Source organism: Dendrobates tinctorius, unplaced genomic scaffold (assembly GCF_039654945.1).
Source record: "Dendrobates tinctorius isolate UK_male_01 unplaced genomic scaffold, ASM3965494v1 ptg000014l, whole genome shotgun sequence".
Taxonomy (NCBI): Eukaryota; Metazoa; Chordata; class Amphibia; order Anura; family Dendrobatidae; genus Dendrobates; species Dendrobates tinctorius.
The window spans coordinates 7,431,826-7,456,769 of record NW_027361682.1 but is presented as its reverse complement, the minus strand read 5'-3'; the positions used below and the strand labels follow the sequence as shown (position 1 = coordinate 7,456,769).

At 43.5% G+C, this 24,944-nt stretch overlaps 1 protein-coding gene across 2 annotated transcripts; it reads left to right on the top strand.

Annotated features, from left to right (window-relative positions):
- Positions 1 to 2,677: 2,677 nt before the first annotated feature.
- LOC141073743 (uncharacterized) lies at positions 2,678 to 23,093 on the top strand. Of its 2 annotated transcripts, none has more exons than XM_073561150.1 (7): positions 2,678 to 2,801; positions 8,931 to 9,078; positions 9,208 to 9,387; positions 9,470 to 9,593; positions 9,677 to 9,774; positions 10,744 to 10,834; positions 21,129 to 23,093. In XM_073561150.1, the coding sequence occupies exons 2-7, from the start codon at positions 8,971 to 8,973 to the stop codon at positions 22,472 to 22,474; spliced, it is 1,947 nt and encodes a 648-aa protein (XP_073417251.1). In that variant the 5' UTR covers positions 2,678 to 2,801; positions 8,931 to 8,970; the 3' UTR covers positions 22,475 to 23,093. The 2 variants fall into 2 exon arrangements, with proteins under 2 accessions (XP_073417251.1, XP_073417257.1); XM_073561156.1 differs by lacking the exon at positions 2,678 to 2,801 and adding an exon at positions 3,003 to 3,025.
- Positions 23,094 to 24,944: the final 1,851 nt, after the last annotated feature.

The following is a 24,944-nucleotide window of genomic DNA, read 5'->3' as shown; positions in this document are numbered from 1 at the left end:
AGAGATGGATTACATACAGTAAATACAAATAGAATAGGTAGATATATAGATGTCTGTCACAAATACAATTAGTATAGTGTGTGCAGCCTACTGTACATGTACCGTATTTTCCGCTTTGTAAGACGCACTTTTTTCCCAAAAAAATTTTTGGGGAAAACGGAGGTGCGTGTTACAGCATAAACCCTCATCGGACATCCACTTCCTCCCCCCAGCATAAACCCTCATCGGACATCCACTCCCCCCCCCCCCCCAGCATAAACAACCAATAAGACGCCCACCCCCTCAAGCTCAAGCATAAACACCATCGGACCTCCACCCCCCCACCATAAGCTTCATCGGAAGTACAGCTTCCTCAGCATAACCCCCCCCACCAAGCATAAGCCCTCGCAAGACGGCACCTCTCCCCCAATCATAAACCCCTACCAGTCGAGCGCCTACCCCAAAAACAATCCCCCCCCCTTCAAGTCACAACAGATGCAGACGGGCCCTCCTCGAGCACAAGCCCCACCAAATACCCCCTCACCCAAGCATCAAGTCCCCAAGCCACTCAAACAAAATTATCCAAACCGGACGCCGCAATAGTGCATTAATCCCCCCAGAGCCCAACCAGACCCCGCAAGCGTGCATTAGCGCCCCCCCGGGGCCCAACCAGATGCCGCAAGCGTACATTAACCCCCCGGAGCCCAACCAGAACCACAAACATGCATTACCCCCCCCCCGGGGATCCCAGTCAGACCACACAAGCGTGTATTAAACTTCCCCCCGGAGCCTAAGCAGACCCAGCAAGCGTGCATTAACTTGCCCCTCCCCCGGAGCCTAAACAGACCCCTGCAAGTGTGCATTAACCCCCCCCAGAACCCTGCCATACCCCGCAAGCATACATTAACCCCCCGGGGCCTAACCAGACCCCACAACCGTGCATTACCCCCCAGGGCACAACCAGACCCCATGACAATGCAAGCGTGCATTAACCCCCCTCCCAGGAGCTCAACCAGAACCGCAAGCGTGCATTATCGCTCCCCCGGAGCCCAGACAGACCCCACAACCGTGCATTATCGCCCCCGGGAACCCAAACAGACCCCACAAGCGTGCATTAAACTCCCTCCCAGGAGCCTAACCAGACCCAGTAAGCGTGCATTAACCCCCAGGAGCACAACCAGACCCCACAACCATGCATTAACCTCCTGTGAGCACAAGCAGACCTCACAACTGTGCATGAACGCCCCCCCGGGGAACAACCAGACCCCAGAATCGTGCATTAACCCCCTGGGAGCACAAGCAGACCTTACAACTGTGTATGACCCCCTGGGGAACAACCAGACCCAACAACCATACATTAACCCCCTGGTGCACAACCAGACCCGACAACTGTGCATTAACCCCCTGGGAGCACAAGTAGACCTCACAACTGTGCATGACCCCCCCCCCCCCCCCCAGGGAACTACCAGACCCCACAACTGTGCATTAACCCCACCAGGGTATAACCAGACCCCACAACCGTGCATTAACCCCCTGGGAGCACAAGCAGACCTCACAACTGTGCACGTACCCCCACAGGGAACTACCACACCCCACAGCCGTGCATTAACCCCCTGGGACCACAAGCAGACCTTACAACTGTGTATGACCCCCTGGGGAACAACCAGACCCAACAACCATACATTAACCCCCTGGTGCACAACCAGACCCGACAACTGTGCATTAACCCCCTGGGAGCACAAGTAGACCTCACAACTGTGCATGACCCCCCCCCCAGGGAACTACCAGACCCCACAACTGTGCATTAACCCCACCAGGGTACAACCAGACCCCACAACCGTGCATTAACCCCCTGGGCCCTGGGAGCACAAGCAGACCTCACAACTGTGCATGAACCCCCCCTCAGGGAACTACCAGACTCCACAACTGTGCATTAACCCCCCCCCCCAAGGGTATAACCAGACCCCACAACCGTGCATTAACCCCCTGGGAGCACAAGCAGACCTCACAACTGTGCACGTACCCCCACAGGGAACTACCACACCCCACAGCCGTGCATTAACCCCCTGGGACCACAAGCAGACCACAACTGTGCACGTACCCCCCCCCCCAGGGAAGTACCAGACCCTACAACTGTGCATTAACCCCTGGGAGCACAAGCAGACCTCACAACTTTGCATGACCCCCCCCCCGGGAACAACCAGACCCCATAACCGTGCATTTACCCCCCCAGGGCACAACCAGACCCCATGACAATGCAAGCGTGCATTAACCCCCCCAGGAGCTCAACCAGAACCGCAAGCGTGCATTAGCTCTCCCCCGGAGCCCAGACAGACCCCACAACCGTGCATCAACCCCCTGGGAGCACAACCAGACCCCACAATCGTGCACTAACCCCCTGGGAGCACAAGCAGACATCACAACTGTGCATGACCCCCCCCCAGGGGAACAACCAGACCCCACAACTGTGCATTAACCCTCTCGGGGTACAACCAGACCCCACAACCGTGCATTAACCCCCTGGGAGCACAAGAAGACCTCACAACCCCACTAGACAGCCCCAAGCATCAGGCCCCCTCAACAAAAAAATCTAAGCCATCAACCCGTTATTGATAAACACACACTCCTATGTGTCACTGAGCACTCTCACCTCTGACTAATCTCCCTGCAGCCGGCATCAGACTGCTGAAACAAATGTCTAATCAATGCCGGCTTCTCTTCCTGCTTTACTAAGTCAGAACACGCCCCGGAAATGACGTCATACCTGGAAGGCGCAGCCCATACATTTTAGCTTCTGCCGCAGCTCTGCAGGTGGAGGAGAGGTACGTGCGGGGGGTTCCCCATTACTGGGGGAATTAACCCCCTCAGTGCTGCCATGTAACTTACTGGTGGAGGGTTCTTCTCTTTCTTCTTTGTGTTTCTGCCGGTCTCTGTAGTGATAATCTCCAGATTCTGGGGGACGGACATACAGCACACGGCGGTCAGGCCGCCCTCCATCTTTGTAGGATACGTCCTGCTCTCAGCGTCTTCATCTTGTTCTCTTCCGGTATCGGTGACGGAGCTGCCTTCATGTTTCATGTGATATGACATGTTCCCATTCACATTGTCACTCCGGACGAGGCTGAAGTTGGTTTCCTATTCGGCAATTTTTTCTTTTCTGGTTTTTATAGGTTTAACAACAAAAACTCATCATCACAATAATAACACAGAATGCAGCGAGGCGCCCTGATGGGAACACACTTAAAAACAACTGCAAAAACTATAAAACACACAAAAATGGGCATCAAAGGGTGTTAATGAAAGGGTTAAATGACTTTGGGCCACTGATCTCACACTAAGGGAACACAGAGGTTAACTCTCAATGTGAGATCAGTGACCCAAAAACACTTAACCCCTTAAAAACATCAATGACTTATTCAAATCTGTGAATATCGGCTGTCTGCCCACTTTGATGCCAGTTCTGATGCCCAGAACCCATCTGGGCCAGGCTGGAGAGACCGGGGTTTGGTGTGGGGCTCCATGTTCTACATGTCTGCAGTGTGAGATCAGTGGCCCAAAGTCATTTAACCCTTTCATTTACGCCCTTCGGTGCCCACTTTGATGCCCATTTTTGTGCCAGTTTTATAGTTTTTGTATCTGTTTTAAGTGTATTCATATCAGGGCGCCTCGCTGCATTGTATGTTATTATTGTGATATTTATTTTTTGTTTGTTTTTTTTTTGTAAACCTATAAAGAACAGAAAAGAAAAAAGTGCTGAATAAGAAACCACCTTCATCTCCGAATACGAAGCTAGACGACTGAGAAACCAACTTCAGCACTGTTCATTCCGGTGACTCGATTAGGTGCTAAGCGCTGCCCTACTTACTAAGGTCATTACTTTGCACCCCCCCAATTGCGGGCTGTCTCGCTGCGCTGCCTCTTGTAGCATTCCAATCCTGCTGCTAGTAAGTCTCCACCTTGGTTTAGAGAGACGCAGCAACTTTCTGCAGGTATTTAGCCCCATCATGTACCGCACAGGTGAGATCGTCTGACCTATTCCCAAGCAGTAGAGGGTTTATTAGACAGGTCCTCCCGTCGCTAGAGTTGAGCGAAATGGGTCGGTCATATTCGAAAGTCGGCGACTTTCGCTGAAGTCGGGTTCATGAAACGAAACCCAACCATAGCGTGAGGTTGGTGACCAGAGCGCCAAAGTCGCGTTTCAAAAGATGCTTCCAGCGCCCTTTTTCAGCCAATGATGGAGGATGCACACTGTGGGCAACGCGATGACATGGGCAGCGGTCACCACCATCTTTGAGAAGGGCATGCAAGTGATTGGCTTGCTTTGTGTGGCGTCACTGGGGCTATAAAAGGGCGTGCACACCGACCGCCATCTTACTTCTGCAGATATTAGCATAGGGAGAGCTGCTGCTGCTGATTCTGTAGGGAGAGCGTTAGGCAGGGAAGAAGAACCAAAAAAACTGCTTCTGCTGGTAGCGATTTCCACTTACAACACAACACTTTGTGTGCAGTGACAGGGGAGGCTCTATTTTTGTGCATCAGCTCTGTTGGTTATTAGGCTGCCTTATAAGGCTCCGTGATAGCTGCATTGCTGTTTGCACACTGCTGTGCAAACTGCTTTTTTAAAAGCAAAAATACTTTTCTTCCTCTTTTCTGCACAGTTACCAAGCGTTCATTTTTCCACCCTGTTGTGTGTGCAGCAGTCCTGCTTATTAGGCTGCCTGCGTCCATACTTGGACTGAGAGCATCATTGTCAGCGTCATCAAATCTCTAGTGAGATCCAAATTCTCACCAATCCTATAGACACCCTCCACATTGTCATACAGCATCCAATTTCAGCCTGTTACATTGAGGTGTAATCTCTCCTGTGCCTGAGACAATAGTTCAGCGTCCTCAAATCTATAGTGAGATTCAAAATCTTACCAATCCTATAGACACCCTCCACATTGTCATACAGCATCCAATTTCAGCCTGTTACATTGAGGTGTAATCTCTACTGGGCCTGAGACAATAGTTCAGCGTCCTCCAATCTACAGTGAGCTTAAAATTCTGACCAATACTCTATACACCGTCCACCTTGTCATACAGCACCCAATTTCAGCCTGTTACATTGAGGTGTTATCTCTCCAGGGCCTGAGACAATAGTTCAGCGTCCTCAAACCTCTAGTGAGATCCAAATTCTCACCAATCCTATAGACACCCTCCACCTTGTCATACACCATCCAATTTCAGCCTGTTACATTGAGGTGTAATCTCTCCTGGGTCTGAGACAATAGTTCAGCATCCTCAAATCTCTAGTGAGATCCAAATTCTCCCCAATCCTATAGACACCCTCTACCTTGTCATACACCTTCCAATTTCAGCCTGTTACATTAAGGTGTAATCTCTCCTGGGTCTGAGACAATAGTTCAGCGTCCTCAAATCTCTAGTGAAATCCAAATTCTCACCAGTCCTACAGACACCCTCCACCTTGTCATACACCATCCAATTTCAGCCTGTTACATTGAGGTGTAATCTCTACTGGGCCTGAGACAATAGTTCAGTGTCCTCAAATCTATAGTGAGATTCAAATTCTCACCAATAGTAGATACACCTTCTAACCTTGTTTTACAGTGCCATATAGCTGGTGGTATTTTGGGTACATTTTCACAAAAATGAGGAAGTATGGTGGAAGGCGCCATAGAAGTGGGCGGGGGTTGCCAGCTGGTCCCGATGGTGGTGGTGGTGTTGCATCTGTTGGTAGTGGCAAAAGCATAATAGCACCTAAGGCAGGAGGTGTTGAGCCTGCGTCATCGTCTGGCTCCACAAGGCCTCAAAGGCTGTCTTTTCTAGGAGTAGGTAAACTGCTTTTAAATCCGCAGCTTCAGGACCAATTTTTTTCTTACATTGCTGACACAGCCTCCTGCTCTCTCGCCTCTTCTTCTGAAGTTTCAAAAAATAAAAGCACTGAGTCGTCAGTTGAGGCATCTGGTCAGGAACAACACCTTGTGTCCTTCACCCCTACCAAAAGTGAAGGATGTAGCAGGTCACACTAATGATAACTCCATGGAGCTCTTTTCACATACCATGCCTGGGTTAGCAAGTCAAATCGTGAATTCCCCAGTCCAAGATGAATCTGACATGGAGTGTGGGTGGCCAGCCAGGGCAGTGGGGTTAATCGGTACCGAGCCGGTGTCTCAGAGGGATGTGTCACGTTGGTGGTGATGACCCGTTCCGTGGCCCTGGGCGTCCATGCAAAGGGGTGAATAAAGTTTATAGGTGAATGATACATGACGCCACCTGTGGTTTCTGATCAGATTGACCCGCGCTGCAGTGTCGCTTCTCTGGGACAGATGTTGTGATGCAGCTAAGATGTAGAAGCCCTGCACAGGTAGGGCCGTAGTCGCAGGGAAGTTGAAAGAGTTGGTAGATGGTGTGCAGTGCAGGATGTAGCAGAGCCGTGCACCAGGCGCAGGAGAAAGATGGCAGACACAGTCGTGCAGTTCCTTTACCTGTACTTGGTAAGTGCCGTCCAGGACCCAGAGTACAGATGGAGAAGGAGTTGGTCAGCCTGGAAGCAAATTTGGAATTCTCTCTCTACAGATAGGTAGGGGGGCCTCCATTCTAGCGCTTATCTGAGGTACTCGCAGTACTGAGTTCACTGAAGTTCCCCCTGTTGACTCTCTTTTGGAACTTTCTCGTATGGCAGGCAGCCATAGCCTTTTCCTTCTGGCTCACACACGTCGCTGCTGGGGCCTCCGAGCCTTAGTTGGGAACAGAGCATTTACAGCTGCTACTTCCTCCGGTTTCTGCTGCAGGACCGTCAGTGTCCCTACAAACTCGGAGACCGGAATCCCGACCATGCGCTCCAGCTAGGAGTGAGCCTTAACTCTGCTCATCCTCCAGCTCCCCTTCTCACCTCCACACACTTCCCCTTCCCTTCACAGACTGCCCTAACTTCCCTCCTCCCGACCACAGAGAGCAGCTCCTCAGCAGTCAGGTTCAGAGGTCTCCCTGATGGCCTGGAGTGGGAACTGTGTTGTGTGTTGGTTTAACTGCTAGAGAGATCCTTCGTTGCTCCCAAGCATGACATCACACTCCCTAGGAGGAAGGTAATGCCACTGTGGCGACCGTACTCCTGGGGGCACCACAAGTGCACTGATGCCCAGCCACTGTTAGATGATTCTGCTGGTACATTGACCCAGACCACTACATTCCCCTCGCACTCTACACAGCCAGAATCTGACGCTGATGAAACTCAGGTTCCCCTTCCCGCATACTATACCACCTTACACAGTGACAAAGAGGAAGGTGCAGATGAAAGTGCAGGTTCCTTGAGCAGGTGGGGGGAGGGGCATACTCATGGGCGAAGGCACTGGCACAGGGCCCCTCATAGTACGCAAAAGTGTCTGCCGGTGGGAGGGGAGGGGAGGGCCCACCCGCCGTCAGACACACCGCCGTACTATGAGGGGCCCTGTGCCAGTGCCTTCGCCAACGAGTGGGCCCCCCCTGCTTGCTCAGGATCACAGCACTTGCAAAGTTGAAATACTTACCTCTCCTGCTCCACCACCGTGACATCTTCCGCATTTCCTGACAGTGACATTCTGGTCAGAGAGCGCGATGACATCACGTCTGTACGCCCTCTGCCTAAACAGTCCAAGTGAGATGGAAGATGGGAACGACGAGGAGTCCATACTAGTACAGGGATTCCCTAGCGAGGAGACTTATTTAATTGTTTTCAATGTTGGGACAGCTATTTTTGGGGAGCACTATACTCTGGAGAATGATATATGAGGCCCACCATACACTGGAACATTCCAAAGGTGGACATCAGACACTGGAGCAGCATTTACAGGGCCCATTATGCACTGGAGCATAAGAAATGGGGCTGGAGCATTATTTGGGCATATATTATAGCAATATGAGGAGCTCATCATATAGTGTTTCAAACATTATATGGGACCAATGATTCTGTATGAGAAATATATGGGCCTCATTACTCTGTATAGCGCACTATGCGGTGGCCATAATACTGTATGGAGTAATATACTGTCCGGTTTTGGAGCTATTGGAGAATTTAAAATGGATATCAGTCATGAGTTGTAAAAAGTGAAGTATTTTTCATTGTACTATACCGCTATTTCTCTGCCGTATCAGAGGATCATGAATTGTGGCATGTGTTAAAAGAGCCCAGTGACACTCTTTGGCCCAGGGCCCACGAAAATCTGAAGCCAGCCCTACCCCCCCCACAACTTTAGCCAAATAACCCCCAGTTTTCAATGCCTAACTATTATTATAAAGTAAATTAAGGTTGACAAGCTTAAGTAATAAGAATTGATGTTTTTGGCATTAAAATGGGCACTGTAGGTGTGTTTCCTGTCCTCCACTCCCTGCCGACCTTGGTTCCCCCATTGCATTGGGTTTCGTGTTTCAGTCGGCCTTCGACTTTTCACGATAATCGGCCGATTTCGTTCGACCCGAGTTTTGAGAAAGTCGGGTTTCATGAAACCCGACTCGACCTGAAAAAAGGCAAAGTCGCTCATCTCTACCCTTCACTCCTCACATAATCTAAGGTTCTAGATTCCTGTAAGGGGTTGTCTTGCTTTGTGTCTCCTGTTTTCTGACCCAGCTTGCCTACCCGTTTATCCTGACCTCTCTGCTCCTGACTTAAGCTACGTATATCAAACCAGTGCTGCGTGCCCTAACTTTGGATTGTCTGCTCTGGTCTTTGACTCCTTCCACCTATATCTCGTACCCATTTTTCTGACCCTTTGATTAGCCATTGCAGACCCCGGCACTACTGGCAGCCAAGCCTATTTTCACCATAAGAGACTCCAGTTAATATGTGGTAGTCAATTATGCCCCAATATCTACACATTATATTTTCACATAGGTTTACCCCTATTTTTGTCCAGTAATTGTATTCTTACCTGGGAATCTTTATGATGATACATCGTCATCTCCTCCCCATTCAGGTCCCTACAATATCGGATCCTCTCAGTGGAGATCTTCTATATGAGAATTCTCCTGAGTGACCCTACAAGGATGGATAGGGACAGGGACAAGATGGCGGAGAGGATATTACACCACACCCTAGAGATCCTCTTCCGGCTTACTGGAGAGGTGAGAGATTCTGACGACGTCACATTACATCATTCTTATCTATGGGAATAACAGATGGACAGAACTGGAGAGGTGAGGACTCTGGAAATGTCTGTAGTGAGGTTTATTAATGTGTCTCTCCATAACCAGGATTACACAGTAGTGAAGAATACCTCCAGTGAGCGCTGTCAGGCCCCTGTGTCTGAGGGATGGGGAAGACTCCTGAGCCCAATCACGGGGCCTCCACCTCACCCCCTGATACATGAGGACATCAATGCCCAGAAGATCCTAGAACTCACCTACAAGATGATTGAGCTGCTGACTGGAGAGGTGACACTGCTGGGAATGCTGGGACATTATACAGTAACGCTATGGAGGGATCGGGGGATGACAGTATCATTGTATGTGTCAGGTTCCTATAAGGTGTCAGGATGTCACCGTCTATTTCTCCATGGAGGAGTGGGAGTATTTAGAAGGACACAAAGATCTGTACAAGGACGTCATGATGGAGGTTCCCCAGCCCCTCACATCACCAGGTAATAGACAGGACTAAATACACACGGCCTATAATTATCTGTATGTAAAGAATGAATTCAGTCCCTGTATGGGTTTCCTCCAGTTCTATCCAGTGAGAGGACAACACCAGAAAGATGTCCCCGTCCTCTTCTTCCACAGGACTGTAAGCAAGAAAATCCGAAATTTTCTCAGGATCATCAGGTAGATGGAGTTGTGTCTTGTGTTCAGTCTTGTTTTCTTATACTCTGAATGGCCAATTTATTAGAGACAATGATTCTTTCATAATCATAGTTTCCTCATATTAAAATTAGACCAATGACCCCAGAGTGCCGTCCGTAGAAAAAGAAGTGATAATTTTTCAATGTGACTCCAAATTAGAATGAAAAACGAGTGATTTCAGCTGCTTTGAATGAGGCACAGTTATCGGTGCTAGGGTCAGGACCAATTTTTCAGATATCTGTCAACTTTGTGGGATTTATACTTGCTGAGGTGTCAGGAGTATACAAAAGAAAAACTTTCATTGAAAGGGGATAGTGTGGATGTAAACAACTCATCAAAACAGATATCAACAACCGTTCTTAGGAACAATTGGTGCACAACTAATTAAAACTAATAATAATAATAACTAATTAACAAATTAAAACTGAACCAAGAAAATAATAGGAAATTCGAGTGAACTGATCATGTCAGTCTGGTAAAGATGGAGAGCTTACCTAAGCATTGTGGACGACCAAGTTCATCACTTCATGGCAGCTGTTTACCCTGTAGTAGGAGGACAACGCCCCATGCCACAAAGTTTTGTAAAAAGTATCCTGGCTTCATTGGCCAACATTTCTACACCAAGTGTAATCAACAGCAACAAATTAAGATTCTGATGGCCATGGAGGTTTAATGCTCTACTAGACGGGTGTCCCTAATGTTTGTTTTATACTTGGTAGAGATGACAGAATAAAGCTGAGCATAGACACTAGATGTCTGGATCTTCACACAATTTTCTGATGGAGACTGCTAGTTAGAATTAGGAGCCAACAGGTTAGATTTATACAGGAGACCAGCAGATGTGTGATAACTACTGCTGACGTCATTTTGTGGTCTTATGAATTTACAATCTTTTCTAGTCTTCCACACACCTTTCTCATCTGTCTGTGACTTTTCCAATTTTTCTTTCAGGTTAAAGGTATGACCCATATTAATACTACAGAGACATGTGAGAGGGGTGATGAGCAGTGTAAAGAGGAGATTCCTACAGATATCCGCACAGGTGAGTAGTGACCCCTAAATGCAGAGAAGTCACAGATTTTATTCATCCAGATGATGATACAATTATATGCTGAATTTTTAAGGTGTATTACTTAGCATTTTCATATTTGTTTTATTTTTTCTGTATTATTTTTGCAAAATTTCATTAGTCAGAATTGAAATGATGCTTTTTAGAATATACAGAAAGAGTAAATCTCTGTACCTTGTGTTCTGGATGTACAAAAATGTGATTGTTGCGTCCATTCACTGATGACAGCAGCGATGCATTAGTCACCACTGAAGTGGTTCCAAATATAAGGTGTGACTTATTATTTTATTGTATGTTGGATCATAATTTTTCCAATCCATGAGATATAATAATTTTACTCTGGTTTTATTTATTTTTATTTTACTCAAACCTGAATTCAGGATAAAGTTAGAACACTCAGATATCAGCAGGATTCCTGTGGAAATGATTTAGGCCTATTGACGTAGATGAGACGCGTGAAATAATAGAGTATCTGCAAAATGCTGGAATGTGCAGCTTGTAGCCCATGGGATTGTTCTGATTGATGTTTTGAGTAGATTCAGCCATTGTCTCCAGACTGAAACTGATTTCCTCATTCATTGTGGGTGAGAGGAAACTAAATCTAAATGGACCTGCAATAACTCACAGAACACACGCCAGGACCTTGCTATTTACTCTGTACCTCTATCAGAAGCGATTTGCAATGGTTATTGATGCAGATGAGGTTGTGCTTAAATAACTGAGAACAGGCTGGTCGCTGCAGGAAAACCTGTTAGAAGAAGTAAGCCATTTTGAAAAAAATCAGTCCACGATCAGTAAAATAACGGTACAGTGTAATAAGCTGGGTACTTCTATTATAAAGTCCATAGTGATATGGTTCTTTGTGAAATCAGGAACAGAACAAGGTAAGTGTCATAGGGATACCACGACAGAGTGGCCAGAAGACCGCTGTGCCTGGTTGCACACATTCCTGCACTGGTTAGAAGGAGGAGGTGGATTAAAGCCCTTGATCTGCTTGTGCCACTAAATGTAGTACAGACTGATTACGATTGGTGCAGTACTCAGTCCTGTAGAAGGAACAGAGGCTATAGAGACTAAATGGAAACTGGAGCTGTTGAGTCCAATAAGAGAGAGCTCATCAGGGTACACTTCCACCTTCCTAATTTATGAAGCTAGGGACCGCCAAATAAACCCCCCCAGACAATTGGCATCCCAGGCAAAATTGTCTGGGAGCTAATGAAGCCCTTTCTCCATCAAGGGTACCATGTGTATATGGACAACTATTTCACAAGCTTCCCCTCACATAAATCTACACTGCAAATACAGGAGCCTGTGGGACAGTCAGGAAAAACAGAGTGGGGTTTCCGTCACAGTTGGTGTCCAGACGTTTGGAGAAGGGGGCGTCAATCTCACTCGCAAGTGAGCAACTTCTTGCAGTGAAGTGGAATGACATGAAGGACGTCTACATGCTAACCACACTCCATGCGGACACCACTGTGGTAGAGAGAGGAGTGCCACAAGGGACAAGGAAAAACCTGTCTGCGTCACAGACTATAATAAATATATGGGAGGCGAGGTTAAGCTATAGACTGGACCTAGGTGAGTCATTGGACGAGGTATACTGTATCTTAATTTTTCCAAAGCATTTGATACCGTGCCACACAAGAGGTTGGTACACAAAATGAGAATGCGGGGTCTGGGGGAAAATATGTGTAAATGGGTAAGTAACTGGCTTAGTGATAGAAAGCAGAGGGTGGTTATAAATGGTATATTCTCTAACTGGGTCGCTGTGACCAGTGGGGTACCGCAGGGGTCGGTGTTGGGACCTACTCTCTTCATATTTATTAACGATCTGGTAGAAGGTTTAGGCTATGTGCACGCGGTGCGTATTCTGCTTTGGAAATTTCCGCGCAGATTTCACTAAATCCGCACGTCAAATGACCTGCATTTTTCCTGCGGATTTAGTGCATTTTTAGTGTGGTTTTGTGCGGTTTTCCCCTGCGGTTTTCTAGAATGGAGCAGGTGGAAAACTGCAGCAAAGCCGCACAAAAGAAGTGACATGCTGCATTTTTCAATCCGCAGCAAATCTATGCTGAAAAAAACGCAGCATGTGCACTGCGGATTTTGTTTTACATAGCCTATAATGCTACTATACATCACATGCAGTTCTACTGCGAATCCGCAGGGCCAAATTTGCTGCGGATCCGCAGCAGAATCCGCACCGTGTGCACATAGCCTTACACAGTAAAATATTGATATTTGCATATGATACAAAACTATGTAAAGCAGTCGATACAAGAGAAAATATTATTCTGCTACTGATGGATCTGGATAAGTTGGAAACTTGGTCCGAAAGGTGGCAGATGCGGTTTAACATTGATAAATGTAAGGTTATACACATAGGAAGAAGGAATCAATATCACCATTACACACTGAACGGGAAACCACTGGGTAAATCTGACATGGAGAAGGATTTGGGGATCCTGAACCTGGAGCAGCCAGTGCCAGTCAGCGACTGCCAAGGCAAACAGGATCATGGGGTGCATTAAAAGAGGTCTGGATGCACATGATGAGAGCATTATACTGCCTCTGTACAAATCATTGGTTAGACCGCACATGGAGTACTGTGTACAGTTTTAGGTACCGGTGTTCAGGAAGGATATAATGGAACTAGAGCGAGTACAAAGGAGAGCAACAAATTAAAGGGGATGGGGGAACTACAATACCCAGAGAGATTAGCAAAATTAGGATTATTTAGTCTAGAAAAAAGATGACTATGGGGAGATGTAATAACCATATATAAGGGGACAATACAAATATCTCTCTGAGGATCTGTTTATACCAAGGAATGTGACGGTCACAAGGGGGCATTCTATGCATCTGGAGGAGAGAAGGTTTTTCCACCAACATAGAAGAGGATACTTTACTGATAGGGTAATGAGAATCTGGAATTCCTTGCCTGAGGAGGTGGTGATGGCGAACTCAGTCGAAGGGTTCAAGAGAGGCCTGGATGTCTTAATGAGCGTAACAATATTGTATCTTACAGTTATTAGGTTCTTTAGAAGGACATAGATCTGAGGATTTATTCTGACGGAATATAGGCTGAACTGGATGGACAAATGTCTTTTTTTCGGCGTTGCTGTGTTAGTATGTATGTTACTATGTTGACTTGTCAGACTAGGTTCTGCAACCATACCTGGTCAAGCGGAAGACCAGTGCCTGGTACAAAAAGGTGGCAATCTACCTTATTCAAACTGCCACATACAACAGCTTTGTCCTGTATAAAAAGTTCCAAGGATATTCCTACAATTTCAGGAAAAAATTGTTGAGGGCCTCATGTTTGAGTCAGTGGCACCGGGGGAAGCCTTTGAGTCTGAAGATTCCCGGAGACATGCAGAGCGCCATTTTCCTCACCCTGTCACTCCCGCACAAAGGTATCCTCAAAAAAGATGCCTGGTTTGCAGGAAGCATGGCAAACGGAGTGATTCCCGGTACTATTGCCCCATGTGCCCATCCCAACCAGACCTTTGTATCTCCCTCTGTTTTGAGACCTACTACACTACCTACAATTGCTAGTTTTTTGTTTTGTTTTTAAATAATTTTTATTTTCTGCTTAGTGGCCCGAGTAGAGTAATTTGGAACAAGTAATAGAGAATATTTTCATTAGATCCCATTTTACCCCATTTCACAGTTAAATTCCAGGACTTGATAAGTGCCATACCAAACTACATTTCCAACTAATTCTCATCCACGTACCCACATCTGTACACCCCAGACTGTTGACCCCACAAATGTTCTTGAAAAGTCAGGTCATCTGAAAATTAATTCTAGAACTTGATTACTCACAAACATTTTTGACTATTTAGCTAACTTGGACTGTTTTTACAACTGTCTTGCTGCACAAAACTTTGGCTTCCATGTATATTACTTATATTTATGTTGGTGATACGGGCATGATCATTTTATTGGAGGCTTTCTAAAAATGAGGAAGTTCCGTGTTTATACACTATGGGGTTTACTTTATGGTTCTAGCTGAATATCTGGTACCAGACAATACTTTCTATAGAGAACTGGTTGTTTTGCGCCTATAGCAGTTCTGACTTTGGCGGGTGGGAGCTTGCTATGGTGCACCTTGTCTATTAGCATATTCGTCTCTCATATAGGGATTGATGGAGTTAAAAGGACGTTGTACGACCAGTCTCTGAAAGTGTCTGCCATTCTAGCCCTGCTGGTGTTCTTTCATCTTTAGAACAAACTCAGCTTTGCCACATAGTTGGCTGCATTTTCCTCCGCATTTTGCCCTTCATTCCAGTACAGTTTATTCTTTCTGGTACAGTAAATGCAAATGCGGGACAACTGTTTAGTTAGCAAGACCAAATTTTATAATCAGCGATTGTATTTAAGGATTTTCTTGTTTTCTCAATGTCTCTAGAAGCTTTGAATGGGTCCTGAAACCTCAATTTTACCCTAAAGACCAAATTGTTTGCCATCTATTATTATAGGCAAAGCCATGTGTCCAGTAGTCATTGGTGTCATATTGGATATATTTCACATAAAAACTAGTGCAATAAAATTTCAGGTGTGTTCCTCAGAATGTACAAAAAAAATCATAAAAAGAAACAGCTAAAAAAAATGCAATTTGTAAATTTTCAAACTTGTGTTGCATCAACTGCATAAAAAATGGCATCAAACTACTCACTACCTCTCTAGAAAAATAGATTTAATCTTATCAAATTGTGTGTCATACCTGTGGGTTCAGAGTGCTCAATATACTCCAAGATAAAAATATTTGAGGGGTGTAGTTTCCAAAATGGGGTCAGTTTTGGGGGGTTAGGCACATCTCCAAACCCGACATGGCATCCGCTCTCACAATTTTGAGATTAAAAAATCAAACTGCACTCCTTCCCTTGCGAGCTCTGCCATCCACCCAAACAGTGGTTTACCCCCACATATGGGGTATCAGCATACTCAGGACAAATTGCACAACAACTTTTGGGTTCCAATTTCTCTTGCTAACCTTGGGAAAATAAAAATAATTGGGGGCGAAAAGATCATTTTTGTGAAAAAAAATGATTTTTTACTTTTATGGCACTTCATTATAAACTTCTGTGAAGCACTTGGGGGTTCAAAGTGCTCACCACACATCTAGATAAGTTCCTTAGGGGGTCTAGTTTACAAAATGGTGTCACTTGTGGGGGGTTTCCACTGTTTAGGCCCATCAGGGGCTCTCCAAACCCGACATGGCATCCGATCTCAATTCCAGCCAATTCTGCGTTGAAAAAGTCAAACGACGCTCCTCCCTTCTGAGCTCTGTGGTTTACCCCCACATATGGGGTATTGATGTATTCAGGAGAAATTGCACAACAAATTCTGTGGTTAATTTTCTTTTTACACTTGTGAAAATAAAAAAATTGGTTCTGAAGTAAAATTTTTGTGAAAAAAATGTAAATGTTCATTTTTCCTTTCACATTGCTTCAGTTCCTGTTAAGCAAGTAAAGTTTTAATACACTTCTTGAAAGTGATTTTGATCAGCTTGAGGGGTGCAGTTTTTAGAATGGTGTCACTTTTGGGTACTTTATGCCATATAGACCTTTCAAAGTGACGTCAAATGTGAGGTGGTCCCTAAAAAAATTGTTTTGTAAATTTTGTTGTAAAAATGAGAAATCGCTGGTCAACTTTTAACCCTTATAACTTCCTAACAAAAAAAAAATTTGTTTCCAAAATTGTGCAGATGTAAAGTAGACATGTGGGAAATGTTAGTTATTAAGTATTTCATGTGACATAGCTCTCCGATTTATGGGAATAAAAATTAAAAGTTTGAAAATTGTGAAATTTTAAAGATTTTCGCCATATTTCCATTTTTTTCATAAATAAACGCAAGTCATATCGAAAAAATTATACCACTAACATGAAGTACAATATGTCACAAAAACATTCACAGAATCAGCAGGATCCGTTAAAGCGTTCCAGACTTATAACCTCATAAAGGGACAGGGGTCAGAATTGTAAAAATTGGCCCGGGAGTTAAGCTGCAAATTGGCTCTGTCACTAAGGGGTTAAAGTGAAGAAAGATCAGAGTATAGAGGACTGAGCCATCAGAAATGACCACTTATTGATTTGTGTGACAATGATGCAGTCTGATATGTACTGTGATATATTTTGTTGGATAGACTGAATAATTCCAGTTTAATCAGCTGGTGGTAAATTCAGTAGAAATGCCCAGGTTTGTTTTAGGCAACATTTACAAAATATCCTATCCAGACTAGGACACTCTCCAAAAAAATCAACGATTGGATAGTAAAGTATCAGTTTCTTCTAGGTCTGACAGTTCCATTTGAACTCAGAGGAACAGTCTCCTGCTCACTGTCCACCCTGATGCCAAGATACAATTTTTCTTTCTGCACTTTGTTTAGGTCATTAACCTCTTACTGGCAACCAACGTACACTTATGAATGCTGGAAGTGTATATTTTGAGCACGCTCAGGAGCTGAGTCCGCCCCATACACAGTGGATGCTGACTCATACAGCCCCATCAATGTAAAAATGAAAAAGTTATGCATTTAAGAAAAAGTTAACTGATTTGTTCAACATTTATTTTTTTTAAAGCACTAAAATGTAAGTTTTTTTATAGCCATAATTGCACTGAACTTAAAAACCATGTTGAATCCATTTCTAATGCTCATTGTAAGCCGTAAGAAAAAAAATAGCATATTTCCCAGAGGAGTATTGCCGCTTTAAATCTCCTCACCTCGACATGCTTAGCATGTCATTCTCCGCAAGGAGAAATGATACTTCTTGGATATCGGTCAGACGCCTCTCTCACAGCCAAACCAGATCTCACACTTTGCACTGACAAGGGCAGTACTCCGAAACACAGTGTTTGCAAATTGAGATTCTGGCTTGGCTTTTATCCTAAGTCATGTAACAAGGCTCGTTAAAGGGTCAACATTGACTTCTAGGATTGCTACTTCCAATAGGTGGCACTAGAGTTCTAGTCCTCTTCCTCTCTGAAGAGACAATTTGCAAAAAAAAAAAGGCGTGTTTTGCTTTTGTTTTGTTTTTTTACCATTTTTAGAAATTCGTTCCCAGGTTTCCAACACATTATATGGTAAAGTGAAAATTGTTGTAAAGGTGTAAAAAAACTAACTCATCCAACAAAATTAAAAGCCTTTGTATTTCTATGTCAATGGAAAAAAAAAGTTATGGCTCTTTTAAGAAGAGTAGGATTAAATTCGAAAATGAAAATTGTCTGTCTCGAAGAAATTAATAATTTCCAGAGATAATAGCTCTGCATATTAATGAGGGAGCATGAATGCCCACATCTGATGAACCTCGTGCAACAAAAAAATACTTAATAAGCACGAAAAAAAGTGAAGTACAGAAGGACCACCAAAAGATATAGAAGTAAAATAGATAACTTTATTATATCAATAAATCATACATAAATAATATGCAGTGAACAGCAAACTACCAAGAGGAAAATAACCAAGGAAACATGCTGAAACAGCAGGGAGAGGTAGGATTACAAGTACCCAGTGGCATGCTGGAAAACGGTGAGGTCAGAAACAAACAATAGTATGTGACCAGCATATACAGAATCGACAGGTAAGTAATCAGACAAGTATCAATATTTCAATCCCGCCCAATAACTCAATCCTGTTTACCCATCATCAGTGGCAGTGATCATACGTCTCCCTGCTGGCCCCTTGACTCGCGTTTCGCATGGCAGCTTTTTGAGTATTCCACTAAACATAGTTATTTGCTATAGTGTTTTCATGTAGGAAGTGAGGTGTTTTCCTCTCTTGGCTGTAGAGTTACAAATTGCTTACCGTATATACTCGAGTATAAGCCGACCCGAGTATAAGCCGACCCCCCTAATTTTGCCACAAAAAACTGGGAAAACTTATTGACTCGAGTATAAGCCTAGGGTGGGAAATGCTCCAGAGATTATTCTCCCATATGGTGTCCCCAGAAGAAGCTCCATAGAATATTCCCCCATATGCTGCCCCCATAAGAAGCTCCATAGATTGTTCCCTCATATACTGCCCCATAAGAAGCTCCATAGATTATTCCTCCATATGCTGCCCCCATAAGAAGCTCCATATTGTTCCCCCATATTCTGCCCCATAAGAAGATCCATAGATTATTCCCCCATATGCTGCCCCCATAAGAAGCTCCATATTGTTCCCCCATATTCTGCCCCATAAGAAGATCCATAGATTATTCCCTCATATGCTGCCCCCATAAGAAGCTCCATATTGTTCCCCCATATGCTGCCCCCATAAGAAGCTCCATAGATTGTTCCCCCATATGCTGCCCCCATAAGAAGCTCCATAGATTGTTCCCCCATATACTGCCCCCATAAGAAGCTCCTTAGATTATTCCCCCATGTGCTGCTGCTGCATGTAAAAATAAAAAAAATGACATACTCACCTCTCCGTCGCTGGGTGTCAGATACTCACCTGTCCTGCGTCCATGGCTGCTCACCACTATCTGCCACGTCATCGGTCAGTGACGTTCAGACTGCAGGGGGCGCGGAGCGCACTAATCACGTCACCGCGCCCTCTGCTGTCTGAAGTCACTGACCTATGACAGACAGCAGCAAGCAGCCATGGACGCAGGACAGGTGAGTATCGCTATACTTACCCGTCCTGACGCTGTTGCTTGAGTCCCCAGCTTCTCCGCGCTCTCTCTTCCTGCATTGAGCGGTCTTGTGATACCGCTCATTAAAACTCATGAATATGCGCATATTCATGAGTTTTAATGAGCGGTACCACGTGACCGCTGAAGGCAGGAAGAGAGAGTGCTGAGAAGCTGGGGGCTCAAGAGACAGCGTCAGGACGGGTAAGTATGACCTGACAACCCCGCCCCCCCTCCCCCTCCGACCCCCCGGTGTATATGACTCGAATATAAGCCGAGAGGGGGACTTTCAGCCCAAAAAAACGGGCTGAAAATCTCGGCTTATATTCGAGTATATACGGTAATTTTGACTCCTGTTTAAAGAAATACTTAGTGTTGTTGTTCAAAGGCAGAAGTCGATAATTGAAATAATCGTAATAATGTTGACGGAAAAGCACTAGTGTATTGGTAGTCTACAGAAAATCGATTAAATTTATCCTCAGCTCTAGATACAGGAGCTAAAGCTTCACCATAAAAAGAAAATTTAGCTAAACCCCCCAGGAAGAAGCAAGTACGCGAAATGCGCAGCGGGGCACAACGCTGTTTACAAGGTAGCATGTAATTTTGAAATCAGCCCTTTCTTTGACCGTCCATTTTTTGCGGGCACACAATATTGGACTCCTCAGTAAATGCTATTAAGTTATCGGCTATTCAGCCATTATGTTAAGCTAGTGCACACTGCAATTTGTATATTTTGCATAACTTTTTTGCTGTCACACTATAGTGGGCAGTTTAGTAAACGCTATTAGTCTATTGGCTATTTAGCCATCATTTTCAGCCAATGCACTTTGCATTGCAATGTATATATTTTTGCACTAGTAAATAATACCTTTGAATTAAGCTGTGAGGTTATCCGTCTTGTATCATATTTCTGCTGGCATATTATAATGGGCACTTCAGTAAACACTATCAGCCAACTGGCTACTTAGCCATTATTCTCAGCTAAATGCATGTTGCAATTTATATTTTGCACTAGCTAAAAGCACCTTTAAAATTAAGCTGTAAGGCGGTCCGTTTATTTATTCACCAATGTATGAACCTTTATTTTATATGGCTTTAGGGAGGCAGCTTACCTATTTAACCCTATGTAGGCTTGGCCACTTTGATACTTTTTTTGACTAGTTGAAATGATCTTTCTCTCAGCTATATATACAATATAAAGGGCATTTAAATTAATGTGCATGACCTATTTGGGTACTAGTTGATGAGTGCATAATTGTAGCCCTCTTTTGTGTATATGTATGCCATAATTGTGACTTGTGCAGAAAACCATATAAACTTCATTTTTTTGGATTGGTTGTTTATAAAACTATTTTATTATGGCATTTCAAAACATGTTTTTTCCTTGTTAAACAGTTCATTTTTGTGACCTATATCTCCACTGAAAATGATTTTGAATGTATTTTTAACTGTGATAAAGTTGATTAATTTTAATTCTATTTGGCATAGGCTTCCTATTTTTTGCAATGTCTTAGTTCAAAATCTAATTTTCGTACGCTACAAATTGTGTAGACACTTTAATAAATAAATGTTATAAAATGTATATTAGAATTAATATGCCTAAAAGACACTGTTATTTAATAATATCAATGGTCTGTTTTTTTGGCAGATGACTGTACCAGGAGCTCAAAGGAACATAAGATATTTTCAGCTTTTAAAGCAGATGACCATAGTATTACACCAGATACATATGAAGAGTATGCCATTAGCCAAGATATACCGCCAGCCTTTCACAGCATAGATGTATCATCTGATCCCTTTCAACAGGTTCTTTCTACTGATTCATCACAGACTTTTACACAAAATAAAAATAACGATAAACATAAAAGAGAAAATGCAAAAAAGAAGCCATTTTCATGTTCAGAATGTGATAAATGTTTTAAGCAAAATTCACAACTTGTTACACATCAGAAAATTCACACAGCAGAGAAGCCATTTTCATGTTCAGAATGTGGGAAATGTTTTGTAGCCAAATCATATCTTATTAGACATCAAAGAATTCACACCGGAGAGAAGCCATTTTCATGTTCTGAATGTGGGAAATGTTTTAAGCAAAATTCACAACTTGTTACACATCAGAAAATTCACACAGGGGAGAAACCATTTTCATGCTCAGAATGTGGGAAATGTTTTAATCAGAAAACAAAGCTTCTTACACATCAGAGAATTCACACGGGGGAGAAGCCATTTTCATGTTCTGAATGTGGGAAATGTTTTAATCAGAAAACAAAGCTTCTTACACATCAGAGAATTCACACAGGGGAGAAGCCATTTTCATGTTCAGAATGTGGGAAATGTTTTAATCAGAAAACAAATCTTCTTACACATCTGAGAAGTCACACAGGGGAGAAGCCATTTTCATGTACAGAATGTGGGAAATGTTTTACAGACAAAACAACTTTTGTTAGACATCAGAGAATTCACACAGGGGAGAAGCCATTTTCATGTTTAGAATGTGGGAAATGTTTTACAGACAAATCACATCTTATTAGACATCATAGAATTCACACCGGAGAGAAGCCATTTTCATGCCCAGAATGCGGAAAATGCTTTTCTGAGAAATCTGATCTAGCTATACATCAGAGAATTCACACAGGAAAGAACCAAATTTTATGTTCAGTGTGTGGGAAATGTTTTTATCAGAAAACAAATCTTGTTACACATATGAGAAGTCACACAAGGGAAAATGCATTTTTATGTACAGAATGTGGAAAATATTTTCAAAACAAATCAAATCTTGTTAGGCATCAGAGAGTTCACACAGAGGAGAAGCCATTTTCATGTTCCCCATGTGGGAAAAATTTTACATGGAAATCAAATCTTGTTAAACATCAGAGAGTTCACACAGGGGAAAAGCCATTTTCATGTGCCCAATGTGGCAAGTATTTTACATCGAAGTCAAATCTTCTTAGACATCAGATTATTCACAAGGGAGAAAAAAAAAATCTTTTTTAGAATGTGGGAAGTGTTTAAACCAAAAATCAATTTTTGTTGCACAAGAGAGTATTCACATAAGGAAGTAGACAATTATCTATTTTTTCTGTTATTATTGAAAAATTGTACAAAGTACAAATATCAGATAAGCCACGTGCAATCGTTCAGTATTTGGAGAATTTTTTTACCTCAATATTTGTAAGACAAAACCAGGCGTGGAACAATCAGAGGGAAAGCGTAATAAAAACACCTCCACCAATTCTGCATTTTTCACCCACTCCTGGTTTTGACTTAGAAATACTGAGGTACAAAACTCACCAAATACTCAGTGTGTGCACGTGGCCTTACAGTGAAAGTAAAGCATTATGTCATGTTGAATGGAAAGCAGCTTAAAACATTAACTGATGATTCATGAATATAGGAAATTATCAATAAGCATTTGTCATAAAAAAGCAAATAGAATCTAAATAACTCATACACCAAATGAGCAACTTAATAGAGACTCTGGTGCTGTTTTTGGCTGCAGTTTTCTTGAATGTATACTGCCTGTTCCTTAGAATGATTCTTAATGAGGTTTTCAGATTCAGAAAGTCCATTTCCAAGCTGCCGTTTGCTTTAAATAAAAAAGTACCTCGGTCTAGCGATGAGTCTCTGCCTCTGCTCTATTACCTGCAAATTGTCTTCCGAGCAAAATTGCCAAAAGGGATCATTCAGGCATCTATTTTTTACATACGAGTGCTCTCCATGGCTTTCATGGACAGTACTCGTACCTACAACAGTGAATGGGGCTATTCACATGTCCATGATTTTTTATGGACCGAGCCGTTTTCGCAAAATTGAGGAAACATGTTTGATATAGATTTGATTGTTGTATAAAAATTGGTAATGCAAGTCTACGGGTCTGTAAAAAAAATGGACAGCACTCCGAGTGTGAGACCATACCAAAAGAAAAAAAAGAGCAAAAAAAGTCCTAAAATTAAAATTCAATCATAGTTTATTCAAAAAACATATGAAAGACAACATAGACCTAGTAATAATCAAATTGAAGACAAAAAGATGGATAATAGATATCACAGGTGTATCACACAGAGTACAGCTTTATTAGAGTGGTAGGAAAGAGCAGGATGTAGCAGCAGAATAATTGAAAGTGCAAGTGCATATAGTGAGTAAAAGTTCCCATATAATTATGAGACTCAATGGGGACAAAAACACCCACCGTCTCACACTACACACATAAAGGTAATGAAGAAGATAGTAAATCAAATTAAAATGTAGCACAAATTGAGACGGTGAGAGAAAGTCATCACCAGAAAATCCTATATCACAAGTAGAAATAAAGTGTATATCACTTTAAGGGAACAAAATAAATCTATATCATGCTAGAAGCTGCTCTTACCCATAAGGCCTCTTTCACATATCCATCTGTCACCAGTCAAAATCCACCATTTTGCTTAAAAAAAAAAACGGATCCGCCATTTTTCTTGGCGGATCCATTTTTTTTCCTATTCAGTTGCATTACCGGCGGATCTTGATGGATGGTCATCCGTTGGATCCGTTTTTATACGGATCCGCCAAAATTTTGGCGTCCGCCGACTTGCCCGGATGGACAATGAAACGTTTTTTCGGCCGGCTGGATCCGCATTTTACATTGCGCATGCCCGGAGGAATTGAGTCAGCCGGAAATTTAACCCTAAACTCGGGTTAAGAAGAGTAGGATTAAATTCGAAAATGAAAATTGTCTCGAAGAAATTAATAATTTCCAGAGATAATAGCTCTGCATATTAATGAGGGAGCTGAAAAAAAAATTCATTATCTCTCTCTCTCCTTATTCCAGACACGGTTCCTTTAAAATTCTACCTTACACGGATCCGTCAAAACGACGGTGCGGTGCCACGCGTTTTTTTCAATCCACCTGCGGATCTGTTTTCCGTCATTTTAGCGGATTTCGACTGAGCAGTAAAACGGATGTGTGAAACAGGCCTAATCGCCACTTGGGGACACCGTGTATGCAGCCCCTTAACGTGTGTTTCGCGTGGGCTTCGTTGGGGGGCCGTCGCAAAATGTGTGGTGTTCTGGGTTTAAATAGGGATCCTAACCATCTAATGCTGTAGTGGCACATGCGCAGCACGCCGACGGCAAACGATCACATCACATCCGGTCTCATGTCGGCGCCGCCAGGTGCGGAAATCCTTTGTGACGTCAAAACCTGGGCGGCACCAGAAACAGACCTTCAGCTACGCAGCTGAACCCGCGCGCACCACACATGCGCACCAGCCCAGACGATGCCATCTTAAGTAGGGGCAGGCACTGCTATGTACATAATACATAAGGACACCGACCGGAACTCCTCGCCTGGGTAATATATACGAATAACATCATGAACAACGCCATCTAAAATAGAGGCAAGGAAAATATATTAAGTAAGAACACACACCAAATAATATATAAAGGGATGAATGACTAAGCATCAGGTCTCTCTGGACATATATAT